The sequence below is a fragment of the Ambystoma mexicanum genome, chromosome 12, assembly GCF_040938575.1.
Source record: "Ambystoma mexicanum isolate Mex_15411 chromosome 12, UKY_AmexF1_1, whole genome shotgun sequence".
Classification (NCBI taxonomy): Eukaryota; Metazoa; Chordata; class Amphibia; order Caudata; family Ambystomatidae; genus Ambystoma; species Ambystoma mexicanum.
Window position 1 is genome coordinate 968865992 of NC_090936.1, and position 13539 is coordinate 968879530.

At 43.6% G+C, this 13539-nt stretch overlaps 1 protein-coding gene across 3 annotated transcripts in view; it reads left to right on the plus strand.

Moving 5' to 3' along the window:
• LOC138514148 (src substrate cortactin-like) overlaps positions 1–13539 on the plus strand; it is a 524537-nt gene that overhangs the window by 264577 nt on the left and 246421 nt on the right. For all 3 annotated transcript variants that reach the window (XM_069629449.1, XM_069629451.1, XM_069629450.1), the window contains exon 7: positions 4602–4712. In XM_069629449.1, the coding sequence (XP_069485550.1) occupies positions 4602–4712 (111 nt within the window). The remainder of the gene's footprint in view (positions 1–4601; positions 4713–13539) is intronic.

A 13539-nucleotide genomic window follows, 5' to 3' on the forward strand; every position in this document is an offset into this window, starting at 1 on the left:
TATTTAGCAGATATGAAGGAATCCCAGGATCAAATTCAAGCATTTTCTCCAGCATTTCAGTATGAGGAACTCTCATGGATTTTGTATGCAGACAATGTTGTGTTTGTTGATCAAATTCCTATAGGACTCGAAAGACGCATGGTGGCATTTAAGAACTATTCAGGCACAAACCATCTTAAGATCAACGTGAAAAAATCTATGGTCCTAATAATGCAGTCGGCTCGAGGCCCTAAATCAGCATCAAAAAAGGATTCACCTGGTCACTGGACAATCAACCGCTGGAAATAGTAGAATCAACAGTCTACTTAGGGGTCCTAATCAACGAAAATATCAATGAGATGGCACAACAGAAGTTTATCAAAGAAAAGTTAATAAAACTATCGAATCAAGCCCGTGCCTTACATCGATGCTACGGAACCTTTTGTATGATGCCACTGATTCTATTCTATAAGCAAAAGGTTGTGGCAATCTTGACCTATGGGGCTGAATCTCTGCTAAATCTTCATTGGAAGACTTGGGGCTCGCTTGAGGCACTCTTCTGGAGAAGGGTACTCAGGCTCCCAAATTGCCTCCCAGTGTCTACAATCAGACACGAATTGAGACTACAATCGATGGAGTCGATAGTGTTGTGGAAGACACTCTCGTTATTTCGGAAGTGCATTCTAGATAAACCCTCTATCCAGTTTGAACTATTGGCAAATAAAGAGGCAAGACATCCAGATCCTAACCTTAGTACCTGGAAACAGAATTGCCTAGAAATCATGGAGCGTCACAATATCAAAACTGATACGTTGAAAGAAAACCCGGACAAAGCAAAGAAAAAGCTACGGGAAAAGGTTTGGGAACTAACGGACAATTTAAAGAGGCAGAATATAAACTGTCATAATATCATTTGGGAACGAAAGTCACTGAATGACCCCCCGCCGTACTTGCGAAGGTTCCCCTCTTCGAAATATAGGGACCTCTTGATGAGATGTAGGCTAAACATCTTGCCAACCAGGGAGATCCAATACCTAAGGAAACAAATACCAGCGGAAGAGGCCAGATGTCGATTCTGTAATGATTCAGATAAGTTGGAATCAATAAAACATTGGATGCGAGCCTGCCCCGCACTAAACACCCAAAGGAACTCTTATTTAGGAGAATGGGTGGTCAATATAAACACGTCAACGGACGATGAATATTGGGAACGAATATTGACGGTGCAAAAAATTGGCCCCACCCTGGAAGCCCTAAGATTTATAGAATCGATATTAAATGGACTAAAATAGGGCTCAGATGAACTCCGTAGGAGGGGTGAAGATACTGAAGGAGGGAGGGAAAGGGGAAATGATACCGACTGATTTGACTTGTTAAAGGTTGATAATTATTTAACCAATAAAACAAAACAAACAAACAAAAACATTATGCATTCATTGATTTAAGCATACAACCCCTTCATCACAGGCATATTTGTCAATATAAGATCAGTAGTCATTCTTATGTTTCCAATTTTCTTTTGATGTTATGCCAAGCAACCAAGAACCCTCATTCGTTCTATTTGTTCTTTTCCCCTTTCTCATAAGGCATTTCGAATGAGTAGAATAGGAGTGTACCTGATTATTTATCTTGCATTGATAACCTGTCTGAAAAATGTTTTAATTATTATTCTGGTTTTCTCTGTAAAACAACTGTGATGTTCTTATTACGACAATATATACTGGAAGTGACAGTAGAAATTAACCTTGTTAACATTTTAGAAAGAGCCAGTTTACATTGTTAGTACAATTAAATGATTTAACTTTTAAATTGTGTCTTTTGCCAAGCTTACACACTATTTTGTTTTTCAAAATGTGCTTTCTCATTGTAAAGGTTTGTGCTCACACCAAATCCAATTAAATGTTTCTTCGTTGTTGCAATATTGGCCACTGATAGCTTGGTATTGCTACAGAAGCTGCACATTTGTTACAGTATGCATAAACACTAATCATTAACAAAAAATTAAAAAAACAACAAACACCATTTTAGACCTTACAGCCTGGTCCTTTTCAAGGTCTGTCAGAACCCTAGCCCTCCCCTCAGAGCCTAGCCGCATCCCTATCACCTACCCCCATACAGACGGTGGTCCCTAAGTGTGATGGCGACTTTCTTGCAGGACACATGCAATGACAATGCATGTCTCCAAATACCTGGACCAGTCACCTGCTCCCATTCTACTTTTATTCATAAAAAGACAACCACCTGTACTTTTCAAGATAGTTGTGTTTTTTCTCTGGTCACGCTGCTGTCAGCAACAGCTGGGGTGGTGCTAGCAAGCATGCACCTGAAAACATGACTCAGTTACAGATAGAGTGAGAGATAAGGAGATAGAGAACTTGGGCCTAGTTATGAGTTTGGTGGTAATACCTCCACACTCATTTACTGTTATCGCATGCCAGGTACAATTAGTGTGTACTAACCACACACCAAAGACACTTTGAATCTTGGCATTGTCTAACTGTATAATGTAATATTATTCAGAATCAACATAGAATGACCTTTCTTTAGCATTACGTGACCATTTTATATTGCCAATAGTAGAACATGACATTGAATGACATAACTGTGAATCAATCAAGCAGTAGCATATCTGTAATATACCATAGCTACACCATACCAGCAACAACACGAGAGCAATCTCACTCTGGACATCTCAACCATGACATCATAAAATCTACTGTGAAAGACCATCTCACACCATAACCTTAATCTAACATGAACCAGTATATCCCCAACATCCCATAAAATAAGCTGAAAATAACAAACAACACCCAATTGCTTAATTTGACAGCGTAAAGTCACATCACCATATTGCACACTTGCAGAACAAGGCTAACTTGTTCGAGTCTCAGTAACTTCCTGGTGAGTTGATGTTCCTCAAATATCACTGGTTTCCTCTTGCAAGTCGATCTGCACTGAGAGGTTCAAGTTTCACTTCTTCATACACGCCTGTAGCTACTCGCCTCAGCCTTTCAACGCACTGCTATCTCTTCCTGTGCAGCTCCAGGGATGACTGTTCCCATGTTCGAGTCATTTGTTCAGTTTCTGCCCTCCCCTGGACATCACAATCTCCCCTTGCAGTAAGCAGCTTAAGCAATTCCTTTCTCACTCAGAACCTGCACTTGAGGTTCCCGCAGCTCTCAGAGAGGCACATTGATTTAACAAGATGCAGTTGATTCCACAGTATACCCTATACAAAAGATCTCACTCTCTTACTCTCCCACTCACTCACTTTCTCCTTCATAAATCATAAGCTCTCCTTGAATGAAAACAAGATGTTACTCCCTTATGCAGCCCTATCCTGCTCCCATGTGCCCATACAGAGCTCTTGCATGAATCAGAAGCTCTTCCTGGATTACCTTCCCTGATCTCTTCCTACCCAGGCTCTATTTTATATATACTGCACTGCTGAAATTTTACAGACCTGCCTGTCCATTAGCTGGGATTTTACACAGCGGAATCCCTAAGATCGACACCCGTGAATTCCTGCATCTAGTGCCGATCATCTCACATCTTATTTTCCATAAGCCTATTTCTGTTCAAAATTGTTCAATGTTGTTTAGACCTTTCATCCAAGAGTAGGAATTTCTCCAGCACCTCCTCTGTCTTCTCCTAAAACGATGTGTAGGAATCACATGCTCCTATGCATTATGTGGCTTCACCTCCATACACATTCATACCCTGCAACCATGGGGCCATGCAGGGATTCTCTATGACTCGCAATGTTTACCTGCATCATTTGAGCTCTTCTGAACACCCACACCCACATCCTCCACATCTCACCTCAGCCTACTATGTGCATCAGAAGTCTACTCTGCATTTCCTGCACTTTGCCTACCTTGCAGCTGTAGGCATCCTTTGTGCATCAGAAGGTGAGTCCTGCATTACGTAGGCTCACCCTGCTATGATTACATCTCTGGATTCCTGATAAGTGCCTTTATGAATCACAGGCTCTGACTGCACTGCCTGGCCTCTCCATAACATATTCAGTCATATTCTGCATCTCCCAGACCCTACATGAACTGCATGCTCTTCGTGCATTAGCCAGTCTTCTATGCCACACCCTTCATCAGACCCTGCACCCCTGGGCACCTGCATATAATGTCAATTTCCCATCCCTTTATCCATTCATTTATTTCCTTTCACCTTCATTTAATACTTTATCGCTTCAGGCAGATTTGAGGATTTCTTTTGCATTTCCTCTGTGCTTTCTTCTCAGTGTTCCATAGATTCCTGTCCTTGACAATACTGCAACACTCCTAAATAATCACAAGCTCCTATGCATTCTCTTCCATACTCTGAACCCTCAATCTTCCCGCAGGCAGTACTGATCTCCTTCAGTTTTCACGCATCTCTCTTTTGATTAAGCCTCATTCCTTGTGTTGTTCCTCCAAGCAAGACTGTGACCCCTGGCATTTACTCCAAATGTTCTGATGCCAACTGCTCCTTGCGTCCATATGTTTCTTTATGCAGCACTAGCTTATACTATAGTCTCTGATCCCGGCTCTGTGTCTCCATCCTTGTACTGTGCCTGCTTTGATCCCTATATAAATAATGACCTCCTTGGACCCTTCTTTTTTCAGATTATTCCAAAGGTTTTGGCGGACGATATGGGGTGGAAAAGGATAAGGTGGACAAGGCAGCTGTTGGCTACGATTACAAGAGCGTGACTGAGAAGCACGAGTCTCAGAAAGGTGAGAGTCGGAGCTCAAGGGTTGGCCATGGGTTTAAGAAATTGTACGAGTCAGGAAATCCAAAAGGACCATCTAACTTCACATCCCTCAAGACCTCTCCCTTGGCAGGGGTTAGGCTCTGCTCACAACAAAATTGCTTTTCTACACAGGACACTGTTTTCTTTCTTCCATTCATGATATGCTTTACTATCAGTTCCTAAAGTCTTTTAAACCCCCTTCCCCTCATTATGCGCAGCACTGTAAAGTAGCCCTACATCATCAAATGTAATGAATGTTGGCACTGGTCTGCACAGAGGTAGATGTTGGTGGAAGATACAATTGAAATTGGAGCTATTGTAACAACTGCACTCTCACTCCATGAGCTGGTCTACTTTTGTCAGGTCATACAGAGCAATAGCAATGTGGAAAGGGCCTTCATATCCATCAATGCAGGGTTTCATCCGGGTACATAGATAACCTTCGTGAGTGCCATTACGGAGCATGGTCCAATGTTAGAGTGGTCCTTTTCGGTCCATCAGAGTGGGGTTCAGAAGTGGCAAAATGGCCATCATAGCAGAGCTGTATCTCGGACATGTGTCCGGAACCTGTGGCTCTCCAGATGTGTTGGACTACAACTCTCTTCAACCCGTGACAGTATAATCAATAGTGAGAGATCATAGGCGTTGTAGTCCACAACATCTGGTGAGCCGCAGGTTTCAGACCCCTGATCTAGGAGTAGAACTTTCCTTCCTTTCACCCAGACCAGAAAAGGCTACGGGGATGCTGTATGTTCTTGATGTCTTTAAGCACAGAGCAATGTCAAGTAGAAACATCTTTGCAATGCCAATCACGGCCAGTTTATTTCTATGGGAGGCAGACAAAGAGTGACCAACCAATAGTATGTAGTGTTAATAACGAAAAATAAATAACAACAAAAGTTTCAGTGACACCTGAATAACCCCAACATTTTTTTGTAAAAGTTTACCTCGGGTGGGGTAAGGAATTAAAAAGGGCAGAGGTAGTTGGGGGGGAAGGTAACAAAGCTGTAGAAACAGGGCGGGGGGGTTAAAGGAGGAACCCCCAAATTAGAAAACAGAACCCAAATTTGACTTTTTTTGTTATTAAAGTGTCACTGAAAATGTATGTCGTTATTTTGGTTGTCGTTATAAACACATGGAACCCCAACCTATGCAAGCATCCTACCATTTCCAGGAGAAACATACTTGACTGGATCACACTCAAACCATCTACATCAGGAACTTTATGTTTGACAGGATCAACTAGGCTGACCGTCACCAAATTCAGTCACTTCAAGAACATGGAACCAGAGAGGACTAACGAATTACAGGCTGCACACATTTCAACCCAGATGAATTCACTAGACACGAATGAGCTATAGTACGTCATGCTCTCTTATAATAATCAACACATTAGCGTCCCACCAGTGCCACCATGATATACTTACATACCAATAATGAGACAAAATAAATGAAAGCCAAGATCTGGAGACCAGAACATGCCTTTGGAAGCCAACACTGCACCTCTTCCATCATCTTCCCATCATCTGATTGGTGATACAAAATCTGCAATCGTATAGGAACTAAAATAAAGACCACAAACTTCACACCTCCAAACAGCACATAGGTGGCCCATGCAGCTGTCTCATACCATTATTAAACTCAACCGACATCCTCAAAAGGCCATTTTATATTTTTATAAATCGGTTTGTTCAAACCTTCAATTCTTACATATAGATACACAATATTCTACAATTAAAAATGTATTTATTAAGATGTATTTCCAAAATAAGCCCTGGTGGTAGGATTTTGAGAGGCCACCCTATGTGTCGTAAACATAAAGACACTGAAAAGTTAGCCAAAACTCAATCAAGTTTAAGTAGCTGAGCAGTCAAAAGACTTAAAAGGGTCTCATTAAGGGTTGGCCAGTGCAGTATTAACGTTCCAGTAATTACATATACTGGCTCGTTACCGCACCGGCCAACTATGAGTTGGCCAGTGGGGTGGAAGAATTACCTCCAGCTAAGAGCTGGAGGTAGTGCCTCCCCCTACCGGTAAAAATCACTGGAGGTAATACTGGCGCCTATATCACTGTAGGTAATACTGGCGCCTATAATGTCGGCAAATCCTCCATGGAGTCCTATGCGACTCCATGAATGGGGATTAACACTGTCACGCCAGCACTCAGAATCCGGCAGTAATAACACAGGTATTACCAGTTGCCTGTATCCTGGCAGATTTACTGCCAGTATACTGGCAATGTTGTAATGAGGCGGCCCTTAGACTCAGGAAAACTGTGAGAGTGGTCTAGGCCCAGTCCACACAGAGCAACACTTATCAATTCAAGTTATAGAGTAGTATATCAAAATACAATTATTTATTAGTCCTTTAGTTACACACTAAGCATGTATAAATCACAGGTATTATCAATTAAAATCATATATACACATTCACCATTAGGAGTATAAAGATGCATATGAATTAGTTAGGTGTTCAACAGGTAAGTACTCAGATGCCAGGAAAATTGTTAGAAAACAGTCAGAATAAGTACACGTACAGCTTCCCTCAATCTTAGTCCAACCCTAACATGGTATGGGCCCTTGTGCCCAAAAGCCACAAGTTACATTATATAGCTTCTTCAGGTACGGTCTTCAGAAATTATGCAGTGGGTTGTGGTGGTGCTTAATAAAGTTTTTAGAAGTTGGATAAGTATTTACCAAAAATCAGTTATTTTACCCCAGTCTATCCTTTTCACAAGGTATGACCTAGGAAAGGATCCTTAGCCCAGGTTCGATGACTAGAGGCCAGGCTATAAGGATTTAGAAACAAGGACTTTACTCCCAATGTTACCCTATGGAGGACAGGAGTAGCACAGACAGGTATGCTAACTCACCCCCCTGACTCTGATTCTTCCATATACCACTGCAGGTCTTTCGAAAATCTGTTGGGGCATAACTTTCTTAGCTTGGTTGCGGGTGCAGAGGTGACTTTCGGCGTCAGGATTTAGTTTCAGTCAGTCGCGGTGCACAGGAATCGGTTCCTGTCAGCTTCCAGTTGACCCAAAACAAAGAAAGATGAAGACTTCTGCGGTGTAGATTCCTTCAGGACACCTCACGGGATTGCAGAAGGATTGTTCCAACAAATGTCACCACAGTCAGGCAGCGATAGGCGAGGTGATCGTACAGTGGCGAACACAGAAGCAGCCCCAGCGCACCTTCCCTTGGAGTGAGACAGCTGATACTAAGAGGACATGTGGCGTAAGCGGGAGATCTGCACTGCTCTAAGGCTCTGCTCGAAACGATGCCATCTGATGCAAGGAAGCCCAGGGGAGAGCTGGCCAGTCCACTGGGTCAAAGCACCAACAAGGGTCTTCTGAGATCAGGCAGAGGAGAAGGGCTTTACCAGGCTAATCACTGGAGTAGATGCTTGTCAGCTAAGTTGAAGCAGGTGTGGCACACACACTTATTGAAAAAGCTGAACCATAACACATGCAACACAGCCAACTACAAGTCAGTTTCAAGTATCCACTTTGCCAGTCTGTCTGCCAGTGCAGAGCAGGCTTATGGATAAGAGACGTCCTGTCCTTGGCATACATCAATGCTAGTTATGTACAAGGAGGAATTTCCTTTAAGTCTATCAATGCAGATCGGCATCCAGAGGTGGAGATGCCCTTTGTTGGGAAATATTTCTTTTTACTGCTTTCCTCCCATAATCTTCTATGGGATGCCCTTTGTTTTTGCTATTGTCTGCTTGCTGATCTTTATTTTTTAGGTAAGTAAAGCCCTCAGCTTTACATCCCCTGTTTTTTTGCTCATTCTTATGGGTAAATTGGTCAGTCCCTAAGACTATCAGAACTGGGAGACTATGGCCCTCATCACATATTTTTCTATTTTGTTTTTGACTTTTTATTTATGCACCTTCATGTTTTACCACATAGTGCCATAAAGAGTACCCTGTACTGTAAATTGCCCGTGACACAAGGTTTCCGCCTATCCTTTGGCCATTTTATACTTCAGTTTTTTTCCTGCCCTCCAGGTTCATAATTGCCATATATGGAAAGCCCTTCCCCGGGCAATCCTCTGCTTTTCTGGGCAAAGTGGCACTCTTCGTGTAAGACGGATGTGGAGTCTAGGACTGTCTGGTCCCAGTCCACACTCAAACCACAGAGTGTCGGTTGCTGGGTACAATGTTTGGCCAGTGGCTGACCATAATTGAACCACCCTTGCCAGTTTGAATGGCGCTAATTCTTACCATTGGTGGACATGGGGATCACTGCAGCCATTCAACAGATCATCGTTGGAGCCAAGACCTCTATGAAGAAATGCAGCCCACTGAAGAGCCATGCATGACCATTACAGCTGACCAGCATTACCTGCAGCCCAGACCAGGTGATGCTCTGCACCTCGATCCTGATCGCTTTTGTCAGCCCTGCGAGATATGTGAGCTCCAACGCACACAGCTCTCTGGTCTGTCTCTGTTTCACCTCCAGGTTAGATGCCCAGTGACGAAGCTGCGAGTATCTAAACCTTTCGTTTTCCTTGAGAGAGATATCCCCTTTACATTCCTCGGAAGTGCGATGAACTCCCCTTTATATAGTTGCTTCAGTTCCTTTAAGCCACCCTCAGTTCACTGGTTAAAGTCCAATTTACAAAGCCCTCATGTGAATTTGGCATTATTGTATATGGGAGATAGTGGCCCCAGCCCTCTAGAGATACCCCAAACTTATACAGCTTTAGTCCACCACCATAAGGAAAGTTGTGTCAAGGATAACAGTGATAACAGTGAGAAGTCTGCTCGGCATCCGACCACACCGCCGAAAGGAAGTTGTGAAATAGATACCAGGGTTGAATCCTGTTCAATCTGGAACCACCTAGGGGCTAAAGGCACTTGTGCCCAAGTGAATATGTGAGATACCTGAGCTGGTAAGTAGTATTGATGTATGTTGGAACTCCCATACCCCATCCCCAATGACTGATAATCACCCAAAATATTCACTAATGGTTCACTTAAAGCAATGCATCAGTTGAGTTTTGCTAGAACATAACTCGAAGCCCATATAGCCAAGAGAACCGTTAAAACACTCCTAAACACTAAGAAATACTATTACACTAGACGGAACAAAGCAAATAAACTATTAGCACAAAAAATGTCCAAACGCTGTACCCGTAATAAAAGTATAGCACTGAGAGATGAATCGGGAAGGTTGTGCGTTGATGAAAATGTCAAGCTTGTCCTTGTCTATCAGTATTATTCAGGGGCGATGTACGTTTTGGCCCTAGATAATGAGGCCCAAACGAATTATCTAAGAGATGGGGTGTTCCCAGCCCTTCCTCAAGATGTAATTATACAACTTGAACAACCGATGCTTAAGGAGGAAGTCAATGCAGCCATTAAGTCACTTAAAAACACCACTCATGGTCCAGACGGCTTCAAATCTCAATTTTCTAAAAGATTTTGGTGCACTATTTGTCCCTCACCTGACGAGACTATTAAACCTCTTCCCTAAAACCGGACATAAAGCAGCAACAATGCAAGAGACATCAACTATTTCAATCTTGAAACCTAATATAAAGACCGCAAGCGGCTGGACTCTTATCGCCCGATTACCCTTATTAACAAAGACGTGAAGATATACACAAACATTCTGGTCAGCCGCCTGATGATGGTTCTACCCACCCTGATCCATCCGTATCAAGCAGGTTTCATTGTCTAAAGAAATACGCAGGATGATATCTTAATGGTGCTCAGCGTGGTGGAAATAGCAGCAAATTCGTGATTAGAAGTGGGTGTAATCGCATTGCATGCCCACAAAGCTTTTGATCAGCTAGACTGTACTTACCTTAAGTTGCAGCTTCCAACATGCGTATTTGGCCCAATCTTTCGCCTAGTTATGCTGCCTGACTACCAAAATCTGGGTTTATGGTTAGTAGTGGGTCGAATAATCTTGAAGGTTTACGGGTCAGTGGTTCCAGTCCAGTGACCAGAAGTGTGAAGGAGACTGGAGCATGATCTCAGAGAGCTTTAATCTCTGTGTTGGCATTGAGGTTCACAGGGTCCAATAACGAGGATACTAGGAGTGGGTCTATGCGCAGAAACTTTCTGTGTACATGTGAGTAGTGTGTATAGTGTTTTTGACTACCGTTTCTAAACCTCCAAATATCTATGAGACCCATTTCCCTAAGGATTTTAGCAAAGGCTAGCGAGTTCCAGAAATCACTATGTGTGGCAGAGAGCGCTTTGTCCACAGCTGGGTCAGGAGCTAGGTTAAAATCTCCACCTAGCACTATAGTTCCCTCTGCAAACTCCTGGTCTTGGCGTAGTAACTCCTCTAAAAATAGATCCTGCTTATCATTGGGAGCTGTAGGGGTGCAGAAGTACAAGCCTGACACAGTGGTGGCATGTTTTTTGGCAAATACTTTTATTTGTAAAAGTAAAAGAAAAGGAAATCCTATCTTGCCCCTTCTCTATGAGGGGTTGCCCTACCTCAACAAAATTACTAAGGACTATGTCAGGATGTCGTATAAAATAAAATGTCCACCGTCCGGTGTCCAAACCTATTTCCATCCCTTACACTTTAGACTAATTAAGGAAAACTTGATCTAGAAGGAGGCCTCTCTCACTCTGGATGTGAATTCAACTGTTCAGTTCTTGATGAGAAAACACAAGTTCTTGCTCTTTAACTGTTCCTCCAAACGCATACAAATCACAGTTCTCAAATGTCAGAGGGAAGTCCCTTCCCCTGCTCTCTCCATCTTTCAAACGCAGCATCAGGTTTGGTTCACTACCCTGACAGATTTGACTGTAGATGTTACCAAAAACAGAAAGCACTGTTCCCAAGTATCATGGGGAAGTCTCTTCCCCTGTTCCTAAATTGTCGCCTCAAGTCTGGTTCACTATCCTGCCATACTTGACTGTAGAATTCCAGAAAATATCTCTTTTCCATCCACTGGGTCCTCAACCCCTGGGTTTGGCTTCTTCCACTTCTCTTTCTTTCTTATATGGTTCACAGACCCCTCAGGGTTGTATCAGGGTTTCCCCTACTTGCTCCACAGTGTGTTTCTCTTCTTTGTGGGTTCCAGACCCCTTTAGATTATCTTGGGACCTCTCCGACTTGGTTTGGGGCTCAGCCCGTAACTCTGTGCTTTTCTGGGCTTGTGTCGGTCCTTGGCACCTGTATGCTGCTTTGGCAGGCCTCGCCCTCCTTCATGTGGGTCAAAGACCCTGTTACGTTGTTCTGGTGGGGCTTCCCCAACTTCATATGAGCCCCATACCCTGGTGTCTTGCTCCTGTGGAAACACTGTCCCTATTTCACCCAAAGACCAACTGAACAGACCGGTTGTACTCTCCTGCCAGGTACTGTTCCATATAAAATGTGTCTTAACTTTCTTTTTGGCTTTTGTAGTTATCTTGTTATCCCTTTCTGTCTCCCAGGATATTGATATATGTCTCTTTCCTTTTTTTGGCCCCTCCTCGTCCCAGCAGCAGCATGCCCCTTTCACTACCTTTTGGAAATGCTGTTGCGCTCTGTCCTGGGAGTAGAACGGGGCTTCGCTGTTGCTTCCGTGGTCAGTGTCCCACTCCGTAGCAGTTGGCTCTTTCTTGCGTCCTGGACTGCATGGCTTCTTCGCTCTTTGATTCAGCCAGTCAGGTTTCTGCTTACCTGACACCAGACATGGTCCTGCTCCACTGACCTAGTGGAGACACTCGTTCCTACATGAGAGCGTCTCGTCCTCTATTCCATGGGTCTTTCGCAATAGAACTGTTGCTCCGTTCCTCGCTTCTCCAGGGCTGGTTCTTCCAAGGCTATTGTCATTGGTTCCATGGAGGGCTTCCCACCCATGAGATCCACCCGCTGAGTACCACCCCCAGGGGTACTATCGGTTAGCGCCCTCACCTCCCTGGCCTCATAGGAAGGAGTTCCCCCCCATGTGAGCAGTTACAATACCCAGGGATTCGTCACAGAGCATATAGAGAGATAAATGTCATTTTATGACCCATAAAATTGCTTTTAACACCTATGTATGTTTCATTAACAGTTTTGCCACCCCTCTTTTCTTTACCCCACTTGATGCAAAGAAACCCTCTGCAAAACTCATGTGCGATAGCCTCCTTTCATCTGCGTTTGTTAGGTGGATCTCCTGTAGAAATACCATTGCCAGCGACATATCAATGTTCAAACCTTTTACATTTCAAGTCAGGATTCGCAGGGAGGTCTACCATAGGGACTTGGCATCAAGTTAGCACATTTCTACAACCTCCCACATACAGTTCCCCCTCTCTCCCCAACCAAACGATTGCTATTGATGTCATCAGTTGAATCCACCTTCAGACTGTCTTGGGGTTTGACCAGTTTTCCGACTTCTTCCAATTTTCATCCAAGGACCCACTCTTGCAGCGCTGTGTCGAGACGGCAAGTGGAACGGTTTAGTGCCAGCTGATGTCTCGTAAGTCTCAGGTGATAGCAGCTGCTCGGCTTCCTTCATTTACATTTTATTGCCCAATTGCGGTTGGTATAGGTAAACAGAAGCGCCATAGGGAAGCCACATCTATAACAGATCTTTTTCTCCCCGAACCATTCCGTCATTGGCTTCAGAGCTTTGCGTTTAGCAAGTGTTGTCATCCCTCTGAAGATGATCTCATCTAGTTGCCTTGTTTAGCCAGAATTTGCTCCTTAAAGTTATAAAAATGGACTCTCGTGAGCACATCTGGAGTAAGGCCCAGTCATGGTGGACCCGCCGTACGGATCGGTTGGTTCTATCCAACTCCATTTCTTTGTCTGCAGGGGAGGCAAGAATCTGGCAAAAGAGATCTTTTATATAATCTGCCAGGTC